The sequence below is a fragment of the Oncorhynchus gorbuscha genome, linkage group LG16 (assembly GCF_021184085.1).
Source record: "Oncorhynchus gorbuscha isolate QuinsamMale2020 ecotype Even-year linkage group LG16, OgorEven_v1.0, whole genome shotgun sequence".
NCBI lineage: Eukaryota > Metazoa > Chordata > Actinopteri > Salmoniformes > Salmonidae > Oncorhynchus > Oncorhynchus gorbuscha.
In genome coordinates, this window is record NC_060188.1 from 46,341,106 (window position 1) to 46,355,828 (window position 14,723).

The following is a 14,723-nucleotide window of genomic DNA, read 5'->3' on the forward strand; positions in this document are numbered from 1 at the left end:
CCATGTGTGCATACATTCTACGTATGGGTGGTCCCGGGGATCGAACCCACTACCCTGGCGTTACAAGCGCCATGCTCTACCAACGGAGCTACAGAAGGACCAATTATTGCATTAGCTCTGATCATAAAGTTGATCCCTAACGGTTATGAACCACCTAAATAGTAATTGTCATTCAAAATAAATAAAATGACCTCTTCGTATCATCGGCATCTTATGATCGTTTTGATAAATGTTTATTTATTGAAATTAATACTTTTACATATTGCTCACCTTGAATTTCGGATTTGAAAGCAATTTCATTCGTTATAGAACAACGAATTCATAGGCTCCATGCAACATGTTGTACAAATTGTACACACGCACACTGTCCACCTCGTTGGATAAAGTATGCATCGCACGCGCGTCAGGCCGGAGGGTACCACGTGATTAAGATTTGGTTGATTGATGCGGCGTTCAGCATTTTGTTGAATTCTGAGAGTGAGGGAGAAGGATCTTGGTAGCAACTGTCTTTGAGAAAGTAGCTTTATGGGACACAACACATACGAGAACGAATGAGCATTTAAAAAAATGTATTTCCTTCATTAGAGGAGTGCCAAAGAATGGTCTACACAAGGCAGGCTATTGCGAAACAGTCCGTGAGTTTGGAACCACAGCTAGGGGATGGATTTGGACTACTAACGTTACTGCGGATTGAGTGAAAATGGTCAGCATTGTTGTGACTCGGGATTTCTAGAATATAAAGGCGATGAGAATTAAGGGAGCCTAACATCGAAATGTGGTAGGCATATTATGTGGACTGCCGTTTTCAATCTGGGAACTAGATGAACTGTCAAATCACCGCATGAAACGCATTCAGTGACTTGGGTTGGGAATCGCGGAATTACCCGAGATTAGTCGAGTGTTTCTTTCGTATACATTGTTACGTGTGGAATAGCATTTTTTTTTGCTTACTGGAGGTTCCTCTCGCCTGTGCACTGGAACTTTAATAAAGGCATGAGACACCCGGCAAAAGGCACGCGTTGTTGAACCCTAGCCCGTGTTCCCTACGGCGCAGTAAAAACCGACGGATGGTCTCCATTGTCAGTTGTCTACATTGTTGCATCGGGGCTTGGTTAAATGTTCTGTTTAATTGGCTCCGTATCATGGAAAACTACACCCACTGTCCAGTTGTAGGTTTCAGGACCTTTTGGATAACACGTTTATCAATTTTAGGCGCTGCAGTTTATAGCCTACCAGCATCAAATACCTCCGCATTTAGCGTAGTCAACTGAACGGCGAGGAATTCCACATCAATAGTTATTTTTATTGCAATGTGTGAGTACAATTGCGCATGTGTTGAATTATTTAACCCGTGGACTTGGCTACATATTTGGAACATGCATGGAGGACTATTTAATTGAGGGCACAATTGAAAACAGACGCGTTGGAGTCTCGAGCCACTTGATCTTGATACCTGTAACTTTCTTCTCCGGCTTGGAGCCCCTTTTATAAAAATACGTTCGTTCATCGTGCCTTACATTTTGTTTTCATTAAGCCAGTCAGACATTTGTAGGACTTGACACCGACCTATTCAGCAGGCTAGTCTACAGCCCCACATCTTGTAAACAATTAGACTCTTGAAGAACCTGCCTGCGGTAGACCTAACACCGGTCGGAAGCTATATTTGAAGACTCCTGTATTCAAGACTGCTTACTGGATTTACTGAGATCTACGATGTCAATTTCACCATACCGCAGAGGAACTCTTCTGCTCTGTGTGGCGCTCATTTCTAATGGTAAGTGCCTAACCAAGTGACACACAGTATAGTTCAGAATGATGATTAGCTGGGTGTCTGAACTCCATGATGTGTAGGCCTACATCTCGGTGGAGTTGGGTTGCGACGACTGTGGGCGCCGCCTGTTTGATTGTTATAGGTAGGCAATTTCAAGTGAGATGCGATTTTGAGATTTCAGAGTAGAAAACACTGTTGCAGTGTCGCCTAAGCGCAACTGCCCCGACGAACCAACTTCTAATTTAGAAAATGGCTTATATGGCATCGATATGAGTCAAACATTTGATTATACAGTCAAAATTGACTACAAAGTGTAAATTGGATGACGCTATAGTTTTGTAGGCGACCTGAGTATATCACTACATAAATCGGGGACTGGCAACTCCAGTTATCGGGGCCTGATTGATGTCAGTTTTTCCCCCAGCCCCAACTAACACATCTGACTCCAATAATCAACTAATCATGATCTTCAGTTTCGAATGTGAGGGGGTTAATTTCATCCTGCCCTCAGCTGGCAGCACACATGTAGTAATCCATTCTGAGCGGCAGGCAACCTGATAGTAATGTCCGTGGTAAATGTGGTTTGACTCTGGATGTCCATATGGGGCTAGTCAGAGACCATCTGTAAATTGCACAATGGACATGGGACAATGTTAAAAATTCAATACCTCCAAATGTCAGTGACGCAAACCAACTATACATTAAAATAGAAAAATGTAAGGCATTTGAGAACTAAAATGTGTGCAACATCAAAATATTGTCTCATTTACGTTGTGTAATTTATTGATGGCCCTAACTAGCCCCAGAGATAAGACTATCCAAAGTAGAACCATATTTGCCACAGTCGCACACCAGCCGCGGCTGAAGAGAGAATATTTGTCTTAGTCTTCCCACCTGTGAACACACACACACACACACACACACACACACACACACACACACACACACACACACACACACACACACACACACACACACACACACACACACACACACACACACACACACACACACACACACACACGACACTCGCATCAAACCACACCCAGAATCCAACTATCATTTGAATTCGGTAATGGCCGCTAGCATTTCTTTAATGAATCAAATAAAAAATTAGGCCAAAGCAGGAAGTTCAGCTTCTCTTTAAATTTGGATTTGTTATTCTGCACACAAAGCGTAATATAGGAGCAAATAGATGCAGGTAAGGATTAAGTTATTAATGCAAGTGAGGTATACAACCAGTTGAATGCTTTCATTTGCAATGAATGGTCCTGGGCAAGTACAATTGATGGTCCACAAACAGCATCTCTCCACAAGGTGGGAGCAGGGCTGTGTAGCTTGCCACACTTTAATAGCAGGTTTTTGTAGCCCATGTTTTTAGGAGCTCTAGCCTATGTTTTTAGGAGCTCTCAATTTCACTAGTCTCTGTATTTTCTGAACTGATTAGGAAAAAAAACATTTTTAAATACCGTATAAATATTTCTGGTGTGCTCTCCCATTCAGGTTTAGGATGCCCCATTTGCAGTAATGCACAAAGAGGGATGCACTACAACACACTGAAATAAGGCTTTTATTGGTCTGCAACGTCACTAGTTTGCAATCTATTCCTTACATGAGGGACCCCCCCCCAAAGACAGTCAGTATTGCATCACATTGCGAAGGACATTTTCGGACTCACATTGTTGTGCTGTGCTCACTTGAACAGGAAGCTGACGCGGTGGTCCTCTGAACGAGGCACAAATCATCCTTCATTGACAGCATGGCCAATGTTGAATGTTTGTCATTTTAAACTTGGAAAATAACCCCAGATTTGGGACAACACAGCCACTGTCACTGGTCCAAACCACTTGTTGTTGAATTTGTGATTTCTAACTTGTGTAATGTTTATGGCTGATGAGCACCGATACATTTTAACTATACTTTCTCTTCATTATTTCTCTCCATATGTAGGTTTGCACATTTTAGGGAATATTCAGAGGTAGAAACGTTCCGTGGGAATGAATGGAAATGCATGCAAATTAATACTATTTTAATGTAATGTTTTTTGCATTTGATATATATTTATCATATGGAGACAATACCCTTGTTTTGGTCAGCCTGTTGTGTGCTTTGGTGTGTGTGTGTGTGTGAGAATTGCGTCAATTCGAATCTGGTATCAGGATAAATATGGCAACGAGTCACCGATTTCTATACTATGTATTTTTTATAAGCTAAGCAATAAGTGGTAAATGCAATTTTCATATATACGGGCTCTCTGTCCCACCTTGCAGGGCAAAAAACAGAACTGACTTGTTCCTGATAAAGATATTATAATATACCCTGATGACAGTAGTAGTTCCGTCTTCCGAGCCGGCCTGTCAGAGTAGAGACTGGGCGTGGTTTAAACTTGCTCAGCCTATTGCAGGCGCTCAGGCGGGTCCCCACCTCTTGGTGCTTCTGTTGATAGATGTAACTGTTGCTGTGAAGAACATCCATGCGCTCATGCTCGATACCGTTATCTCGCACCTGGCTCCTGTTATCTAACAAAAGACCGCTTCTTCTGCAACCCCATGCTCTGAATGTGCCACCCCCCCAACTCATTGCACAGTGCCTGTCTTCTGTATTTTTCCATCATGAGAAAGGCCCATGGCCTTAACTTTTAACAATGTTTCAAGTCAGCTATGTTGCATAACACATACATACATCCACACAAGCCAACAGCAGATAATATTCAATCATATATATGGTAATGGCTATAATGTAAAACACAGAATCCAACAATCCCCCCTTTTCACACCCCCAAGGGTGTGAACAAAAATTCAGCAATGAATCATATAACAGTTACAAAGTTTAAAATACCTTCATGTCCTCCATTCGATCCCACTATGTACTAGATTGGTACCAGCCACCTAGGAACTTAAAACCCTCATGTCAAAAGAGAACAGCTCATTTAAAAACAGAATAAAATAAAATGGTGTGAAATTTAAGTACCCCTTTTGACACCCGCTAGGGTGTCACTCATTATCCTTTATTTCCGCAGTCCCAACATAGTAATATGTTAATAGCATTTCACGAAAATAATACGTTTCTTATTAATAAGACATTATTTTTACATATTTTTTTTACAGAAAACTCAACCAAGAAAAATAGAGAAAATCGACAAGTGATATGCTTTTGTCTCCCCCTTTTGACACCCATAAGAGTCACTTAGCAAAAACAGTATAAAACTTTATTGTTTATTGACATGTAAGATATAGGATAACACTTTGGTCATGGAAAACAGTAAAGCAGAGCAAAGCATTATTATAAACCATCTGGTCCTCTCAGCTCCTCCTATCCTGCACCAGGTGGGCTCCTTGCCACCCAGGGACTCTGAACCTTCACATAAGAGAGGACAAGTTAAATTGTACACGTAATGTATTTAAGAGGTTATCATTCCACAACCTCACCCACAGGATACCAGGGGTCATCCTCAGTCAGCCCCATCCTCCCCTGAAAGCTTGATTCAGTATCAGCATCTCCAACTGGAGCATCAAGCAAAGGCATCATACCTGAAGCCTTCACCACATCTGTAACAGACTTCTTAAAACACGGTATGATGCAAGCAGCACAACACATCAATAACAAAAATACAAGAATTATGGTCAGAAATCCAGTAACCACCATACCAGTGTACTTACCAAACCAAGAGAACAGTCCAGACTCCTCCACCCCCGCCATGGTCCTCATCTCAGCAGATAGTGCATCAAGCCCATTAAGGGCCTCAGATATACTACCATCTGGACTGGTGTTATTAGGAATATACGTGCAACATTGTTCACTGAACATCTTGCAGACACCCCCCTGACTGGCAAGAAGCATATCCAAAGCAAGTCTATTCTGGAAACCCTAGATGTCGCCTCAATCTGTTCAGACATACCAGTGAGTGCATCACGGGAGTAATTCACAAAATGCTGTTGATTATAGTAGATATAATTAATCCACGCAGTCTGTCTTGCATCCACTATGGCTGGACCTATAATAGTTAGTAAGTGCCAGTCATCCACTATGGCTGGACCTATAATAGTTAGTAAGTGCCAGTCAGTCATTCCTACCCAATGCCTGAAATTCATGAGGAACCCCAACAGGCACCCCCAACAGATTAGTGTGTATGTCAACTACATCCTCTGTCCATGGAGCACTACGTCTGTCTCCCATGGGATGGAATGTTTTCAGGTCCCCTGGATACAGAACCCAACAGCTGCTCAGCAGTAACATCATCAATAGTCAGTGGAATTATCAAACTGGTCAGAGCACACGTACCTTTCCAGTCTCCTCTAAGAATGGGTCTCTGCACTCTTTTGGGTCCACAGATCCACCACACATCAGTCAGACCACTAGTTTGGTTTAGGCCTGTAACTGGCCAAGTGGAATTAATGATTGTTACTACTGCAATCAGCTTCAGGCAATCTCCCATAATCAATGCCATTACCTGTACCTGTGATGCAACTGTAATTGCCCCCATATGCCTTAACACCCCAAAGGGCCCGATGAGGAGGTACTGTGGGAAACACAAGGCTCAAAGAGGAACAGCCCAACTCAAAGAGGAGTTGAATTGGGCTGAACCTGGTAAAAACCTCTGAGAATACACAACCACCCCTCTCCTTCTCCTATAGCAAATGGGTGTGTAGCCAGAACAGGTCAAGCAGACCACATAATGCATTCCTTTCTTATCAGGGTCTTTGCTGTATACCTCATATAAGACAGCCACAAATTGTCCCTACCATCAAAATCAGTCTGTGCCTAATTGATCAACAGCTGAATAGTCTCTAACATTAGTTACCTGAATGGGATTTGACACAGTGGTGGCAGGCTCGGTCCAGGGGTGGTAGAGGAGTGTGTCTGGCTCTGGTTCGTCTGGGACCTCTGGTTTTGGCAGCACCTTAATAGAAAACACACCCATCGTGTCTGTCCTGTTCCTTTGTAGTCCGAGGGTGTAAGTGCCTGCATCAGAGAGCTTAATAGTTTTGATGGTTAGTAGGATTTCATTGCCTTTACAGAGTTCAACAGTGCTCCCAGGTTTCCCCCATATCATGGAAAACCTATCCACCTTTGTGGGATCCCCTATGCTATAAGGATACCCTCTTCTCCAATCCCAGAACTGTCCCAAGTTGGTTATCATGTAATCCCCATACGGACACCCTCCCCAATTTGATACCTGGCTCTGAACAGTGTTCACAAACAAGGACCAGTTGCGGTCTGAGGTGGCTGATGTTGGTGGGATTTGGAGGATGATGGAGGCAATGGGGAAAGAGCCTCCGATCCACAAAGTCCCTTCCACCGGGTGGCTGATGAGATGCAGTGGGGCAAAAAAGTATTTAGTCAGCCACCAATTGTGCAAGTTCTCTCACTTAAAAAGAAAAATCCAGAAAATCACATTGTAGGATTTTTAATGAATTTATTTGCAAATTATGGTGGAAAATAAGTATTTGGTCAATAACAGGTTTATCTCAATACTTTGTTATATACCCTTTGTTGGCAATGACAGAGGTCAAACGTTTTCTGTAAGTCTTCAAGGTTTTCACACACTGTTGCTGGTATTTTGGCCCATTCCTCCATGCAGATTTCCTCGAGCAGTGATGTTTTGGGGCTGTTGCTGGGCAACACGGACTTTCAACTCCCTCCAAAGATTTTCTATGGGGTTGAGATCTGGATACTGGCTAGGCCACTCCAGGACCTTGAAATGCTTCTTACGAAGCCACTCCTTCCTTGCCCGGGCAGTGAGTTTGGGATCATTGTCATGCTGCAAGACCCAGCCACGTTTCATCTTCAATGCCCTTGCAGATTGGAGGTTTTCACTCAAAATCTCACAATACATGGCCGCATTCATTCTTTCCTTTACACGGATTAGTCGTCCTGGTCCCTTTGCAGAAAAACAGCCCCAAAGCATGATGTTTCCACCCCCATGCTTCACAGTAGGTATGGTGTTCTTTGGATGCAACTCGGCATTCTTTGTCCTCCGAACACGACGAGTTGAGTTTTTACCAAAAAGTTATATTTTGGTTTCATCTGACCATATGCCATTCTCCCAATCTTCTTCTGGATCATCCAAATGCTCTCTAGCAAACTTCAGACGGGCCTGGACATGTACTGGCTTACGCAGGGGGACACGTCTGGCAATGCAGGATTTGAGTCCCTGGCGGCGTAGTGTTACTGATGGTAGGCTTTGTTACTTTGGTCCCAGCTCTCTGCAGGTCATTCACTAGGTCCGCCCGTGTGGTTCTGGAATTTTTGCTCACCGTTCTTGTGATCATTTTGACCCCACAGGGTGAGATCTTGCGTGGAGCCCCAGATCGAGGGAGATCATCAGTGGTCTTGTATGTCTTCCATTTCCTAATGATTGCTCCCACAGTTGATTTCTTCAAACCAAGCTGCTTACCTATTGCAGATTCAGTCTTCCCAGCCTGGTGCAGGTCTACAATTTTGTTTCTGGTGTCCTTTGACAGCTCTTTGGTCTTGGCCATAGTGGAGTTTAGAGTGTGACTGTTTGAGGTTGTGGACAGGTGTCTTTTATACTGATTACAGGTTCAAACAGGTGCCATTAATACAGGTAATGAGTGGAGGACAGAGGAGCCTCTTAAAGAAGAAGTTACAGGTCTTTGAGAGCCAGGAATCTTGCTTGTTTGTAGGTGACCAAATGCTTATTTTCCACCATAATTTGCAAATAAATTCATAAATAATCCTACAATGTGATTTTCTGGATTTCATTTCTCATTTTGTCTGTCATAGTTGAAGTGTACTTATGATGCAATTACAGACCTCATCTTTTCAAGTGGGAGAACTTGCACAATTGGTAGCTGACTAAATACTTTTTTGCCCCACTGTATGTTGGCACAACTGCCTTATTGTATCTACATCCAAAGCCGCTTGATTGGAAGTGTACTTTGCCAGACTGTCAAGAACCATGCCCTCATCCAGTCCAAGGTGTCGAGACACGATAGTGATGACACCATATGCCTTCTTGATCTTTGCACCTGATAGGATGCTCTTGCCAGCATACTTGGGGTCCAACATGTGCGCTGCGGCGTGTATGGGCTTCAGGCAGAAGTCTTCATGCTTTTTGATTTATTTCAAAACTGCAGTTTCCTCTGGCGCAACAGTGATGTGGGCAGGGGAGTACAGTTTTCTCTTACATCTGCAAGCATTCTGAACATCAGACAGGATGGCATTGTGTCCCTCGATCTGTGCAATGGCTATTGTTATATGTTTTAGGCTGCTTTACCTCTCTCTCCCCAAATACATAATCCAGGAGGATCCTCTTGCTGTCCATGTCGGCAGACTGAGATATGGCCATTTCTTGGAGAGACTCGTTTCCCTCCAGGAGACTGTCAAACATGTTGACAAGACCACCCTAATTGGTGATGCTGGGCAGCTTCAATGTGGTGCTTTTATTCTTCTCACTTTGCTTGGTGAGGTAGATTGCTGCTCGAACTTGATGACCCTTCACATACCTAACCATTTCCTTGGCTCTCTTGCAGAAGTGTATCCATTGTTTTCACTGCTATGATGTCCTTGTGGAGCAGATTCAATACAAGAGCAGCACAGCCAATGGTTGTGATGAAAGGGTAGGACTCTACTTTAGACCAAGCAGCCTTCATGTTTGCAGCATTGTCTGTCACAAGTGAAAATACCTTCTGTGATCCATTGATGACTGCCTTCAGCTCATCTGCAATGTAGAGACCCATGTCTCTGTCTCTTGTCTGTGCTTTTGTAGAATACTGGTTGAGGGGTGGAGATTAAGTTAATTATTCATTGCCCACGAACATTCGACCACCCATCAGAGATGATTCAATACAGTCTGCTTTCTCTATGATTGGCTTGACTTTCACTTGAACTCTGAACTCTGCTTCCAGCAAATGAGTAGGTAAAGCATGTCTGGGTGTATGCTGGGCAAAGAACATTCAGAAATCCCTTCCAATACATATTACGCAAATAACCTTCTGATTCCAGGATGACCACGAGCTGTTGCTATCGATAAGGTGTCAGATTCATCCTTTTCAACTTGAATAGAAGTTGTAGTGAGTAAAAAAACACTACAATTCCATGTACAGCTAAAGTTAATTAAACATTTCCTTTGTAAGAAATGTTTTTAAATGAATTACGTATGGAAACAGGTGAATTAACACTCAGTTAGCAGGCTCAAGCTAACTAAAACCCACATGGTAGCAAAAACTAACTAGCGGAAATTAACGAGTTTGAAATCATTTAAACACTTTGCTGTAGGCTACTGTTTACTAGTTAACAAAAAAATTGTATGTCATGAAATATATTCAACCCACCCAGTATTGTAATCAAAACTTACCAGAAAGCATGTAGTACTTGGCTCATACAGTGTAGTAATGCTCAATAGCATCTCATTAGTGTGCATGATCTTGAGAATCAGCTGTACATTTGAAGAGTGGACTGCACATGTGATGGAAGAATGCACTGTGCATGCAAGGGTTGCAATTCCATTGAATTGGGGATAGTTTAACCAAAATATGCCTGAAGACCTAGAATTGCCTTGTCCATCACACAAAAAAAGGTTCACTGTTATAAGCTAACTTAATTTTGTTTTTGTTTTTTAATGAATTTAAGCAAAATTCCCAGGCTTAACTTCCCAAAGAGATTTTCCTGGAAAGTTTGACCCTTTTGCAACCCTATTCATATAACAAGGATTAAAAAGGATTTGCCAGTAGATTGTCAACTTTATTAATGATTGCTAGCTAAGATTTTGAAAGTATGATGTTGACATGACTAGGCCAATCAAAGCTACGGTACATATGTGATTTGACTTCATTTTATCTGTGGCCAATGACCTTGAGCCTTCTTGGATGGGCACTTCTATGGCAGCAGCCGAAGGGCTAGAATTTTCAATGTCTCCTCTTACACTTGTCAGTGAGGTGAAGTCCCCATGAGTGATAGAACACTGAGCCACACACTTTTTTCCCGCACTGTTGGTGAGCGCCTGTATGTAAGAATTTCACTGTAAGGTACACCTGTTGTATTCGGCGCACGTGACAAATAAACTGATTTGATTTGAAGCCCTGTGCTAGGAAGAAATACCTGCAATTAGAAGCTACCTTACTCAAGAAATCAAAGACCATGTTGTATGCGGCTTTATTTGTAAACTGATGTGACAAGTATTAATGCCAAAATAACATGCAAAACAGGCAAGCCCCCCCCACTTTCCCTGAATGACTGGTCACCACTGGGTATGACCACAATTTGCCTCATGCAGTGCAACACATCCCCTTGCATATCGTTGATTGTGGCCTCTGGAAAGTTTCATCAGCTGTCCGGGTGGCTGGTCTCAGACGATACCGCAGGTGAAGAAGCCGGATGTGGAGGTCTTGGGCTGGTGTGGTTACACCGGTTGGACATACTGCCAAATTCTCTAAACCGAAGTGGCTTATTTTAGGGAAATTAACATAAAATGATCTGGCAACAGCTCTGGTGGACATTCCTGTAATCAGCCAGCATACCAATTGCACACTCCGTCAACTTGAGACATCTGTGGCATTGACTTTTATTTCCCCCCAGTACAAGGTGCAACTGTGTAATGGTCATGCTTTATGATATGCCACACCTGTCAGGTGGATGGATTATCTTGGCAATGGAGAAATACTCACTAACCAGGATGTAAACAAATTAGTGCACCAACTTTGTTTTTTTTGTGTGTGTATGGAACAGTTCTGGGATCTTTTATTTCAGCTTATGAGTGTTTTACATGTTGCATTTTTATTTTACCTCAGTATATTTACTCACTTTGTTTCCCTGTCTGGTGTGGCTTGTAAACAACTTGTACACAATTCCAGTGAATTTGAGGGATTTCATTTTGCTACAGTATATCCTTTGTCAGCAAAATAAAATGTGATATTGTGGTATATAAGATAAGCCCAAAATAGATGTGGCATGTTTAAAATAGTTTATTCTTTATTTTCATGCTGAACCTCAGTGTAAGAAGATACCTATGATGCAGGCAATGAGTATTAAATCAATTGGATTGGTCTGTCAGTTTTTTTATTTATCACAATATATTGATATTCTAATGCAGGCTTATTTAGGTAGGGGTGATTCAAAAGAACGATAGTCACCCTTTTCTCTCTGTCATAGTACGTTTTTTAAGATTAGTCTAATCAACTTTGCATTTTATGAATACACATTTTGTCTTGGATGTGATCAGACTACCTGTTTTGTCGGACAACTATTCATTGTGATGGTGGAAGTGTGGCATTTTACAACAGCAAGTTTTCTTTTTTTTTATTGTGCCGAAATATGTCAGTACACATCCAAAGAACACCAGTATATAAGCCATGTTATGACAGATGCCAGGTTATGTCTCCCAAAATCCTCAGGACAGCCCTCATCTGTCAGTGGTTGAAAGTAATGTTAGGAGACATTAAAAGGAAGTCTCCTGAACATGCATGCACTGCCATCAGTTTGTTAAAATAATGGTGGGCAGCAACCGGAAGATCATGACAATGGATATTTGGTCAACACTGAATCTAAAGTGTATAGTGCCGTCCTGGAACCTATTAACACCATCCCATAGGTTTTTCGCTTACAAAAATATTATTTTTGGAAAAAAGGAACATTTGCTATCTAACTGGGAGTCTCCTGAGTGAAAGCATCTGAATTTTTTCAAAGGTAAATGATTTAATTTGGTTGCTTTTCTTATTTTTGTGAAAATGTTGCCTGCTGCCAGCAGAGCCTAGCATAGCATTATGCCATGTTAAACTTACACAAATGCTTGTCTAGCGTTGGCTGTAACGCATATTTTGAAAATCTAAGATGACAGTGTTAACAAAAGGCTACGCTTGTGTTTGAATATATTTATTTCATTTGCGATTTTCATGAATAGGAAAAGTTGTGTTATGGTAATGCGCTTGAGGCTATGATTACGCTCCCGGATACGGGATTGCTAGAGGTTAAGCCTAGAGTCTTGCTAATCCAACTGCGTTGTCAGATTTAAAAAAGGATTTACTGTGAAAGAATACGATGTGATTATCTGAGGATAGAGCCCCATTAAAAAAAAACTATTTCAACCAGCACAGGCGTAACAAAATCACAAACTGCAATAAAATTAATTGTTTACCTTTGACGATCTTCCTCTGTTTGCAATCCCAATGCTCATTGTTACACAATTAATGGTCTTTTGTTTGATAAAATCCATTTCTATATACTAAAACAACATTTTGTGAACTGCTTGTGTCGTGAATTCCGTCTCATTCCATATTCGACGACACATTCGAGGTAAATACACACACAAAATGTGACTTCGAGTCATGTTTCATTGCAATCAACTGGTTTGTTTGTAACTCAACCAAACCTGATGGGTCATTTTGCGGGACGTATTGACTGAAATAAACCGATTTGAAGACACCAATTGTGCACCAATGATTTGCCCGCTGTTTTGTTGATTGACTGTATTTTAACCCAATGACCACTGATCATCTTGAAATCTAGGTGGGTAGATAACCAATGAGCTGAGGTAAACGGCAATATGTAATGTTTGTGTTGGAAGACCAACCCATGTAGTAAACTCCGGCGTAAAGAGGTTCATTTGCCATTGACGAATCATACCGGAAGGTGCAACGCATGTTACACACAGCATTGTTTTGGTAAAGCGCATATTCAGCTGTTTATATATCAATCAGTAGGTTGAATAAGTCAGGTAAAGCTAAATCTAAGTCTAGATATACAGATGTACACACTTGTAGAATAAATTGATCGAGGACGATTCATTTAGCGATTCCCAAATGGAGGAATATTTTTTGAATGGAGAGGACATCGTTTTGGACTGGTAAGTTCTTCTCATGCTAATGCGATTGTTTTGAAATTGGTAATATAAAATATTATTTGTGAAATTAAATAGCCTATTTGAGGATGTTGAGGGGAGGGCAGGCCCACAACAATGGCCAAAGTGAAATGGAGACAGTAGATACAGCTGGTCTGTCATAATATAAACGAGTTCTTGCAGTTCTATAATAATATATTCAACCTTATGTCCCCTGTACTCACTCTTATATATTTATATATTTATTATACCTGTTGATACAGGGCTCATATGGGAAACTATTCTAACTGAACATTTTCTTTCAGTGACACGGACTCTGAATGGGAGCCCCCAGTGCCAAGGTGTCCATCCCCCACTGAAGCTGGTTCATCCAGCTCCTGCCACAAGTGGTGTTCATCTGCCCACATTTATTTCTGCAGGCATGGATGTGCCTCAGGGCCAAAAGGGCACAGCATGGAGGCGTCGCTGTGTTCTTTGCAAAATTAAGTCCCCCATCACTTGCACCACATGCTTGGTGACCCTCTGCTTTACATCAGAAAGAGACTGCTATGGCATCAGCAGCACAATATTGTGTAGAGGACTAAGGGTCTTCCAAATATTGAAAGTGTTATTTTGTATATTTTTCTCAATTCTTTGAGGGGGGCGTGTGTTAGAATACCATTTTGTTATTTTGTATATAGTTATTCCATTCAAAATGTATAACTTTACCAATTTGGCCACTTGGGTATATTTGGCCTACTTGTGTGGGACACCTGGGTGACTTCATGATAAATGTCATGTACACACTCATTTTGGAAGTTATCATTCTGAAGTTATCATTCTGAAACTTTGCACAAGTACTGTTGCCCTCTTATATTTTTCACTGAAATTGTCCCCATCATCCTATCTGAATGTTTGTTTTATCCTGTTCATTTTAAAGATGATACAACAATAAAAAGAAAATAACATCTTTTTTAAAATTGTATTATCTAAACCAGATCTACTGTGTTATATTCTCCTACATTCAATTCACAGTTACACAAACGTCAGGGTTTTCTTTCAAATGGTACCAAGAATATGCATATCCTTAGTTCTGTGCCTGAGCTACAGGCAGTTAGATTTGGGTATGTCTTCAGGCGGAAATTGGCGGAATCACAGGCTACTTCATTTTGTTTT

At 41.5% G+C, this 14,723-nt stretch overlaps 1 protein-coding gene across 1 annotated transcript in view; it reads left to right on the forward strand.

The window, feature by feature from the left end:
• The first annotated feature begins 466 nt into the window (after positions 1-466).
• Positions 467-14,723, forward strand: part of LOC123999461 (transmembrane protein 132E-like) — a 387,132-nt gene continuing 372,875 nt past the window's right edge. Inside the window, exon 1 of the mRNA XM_046305286.1 lies at positions 467-1,774. Coding sequence (XP_046161242.1) covers positions 1,714-1,774 — 61 coding nt within the window. The 5' untranslated portion in view covers positions 467-1,713. The remainder of the gene's footprint in view (positions 1,775-14,723) is intronic.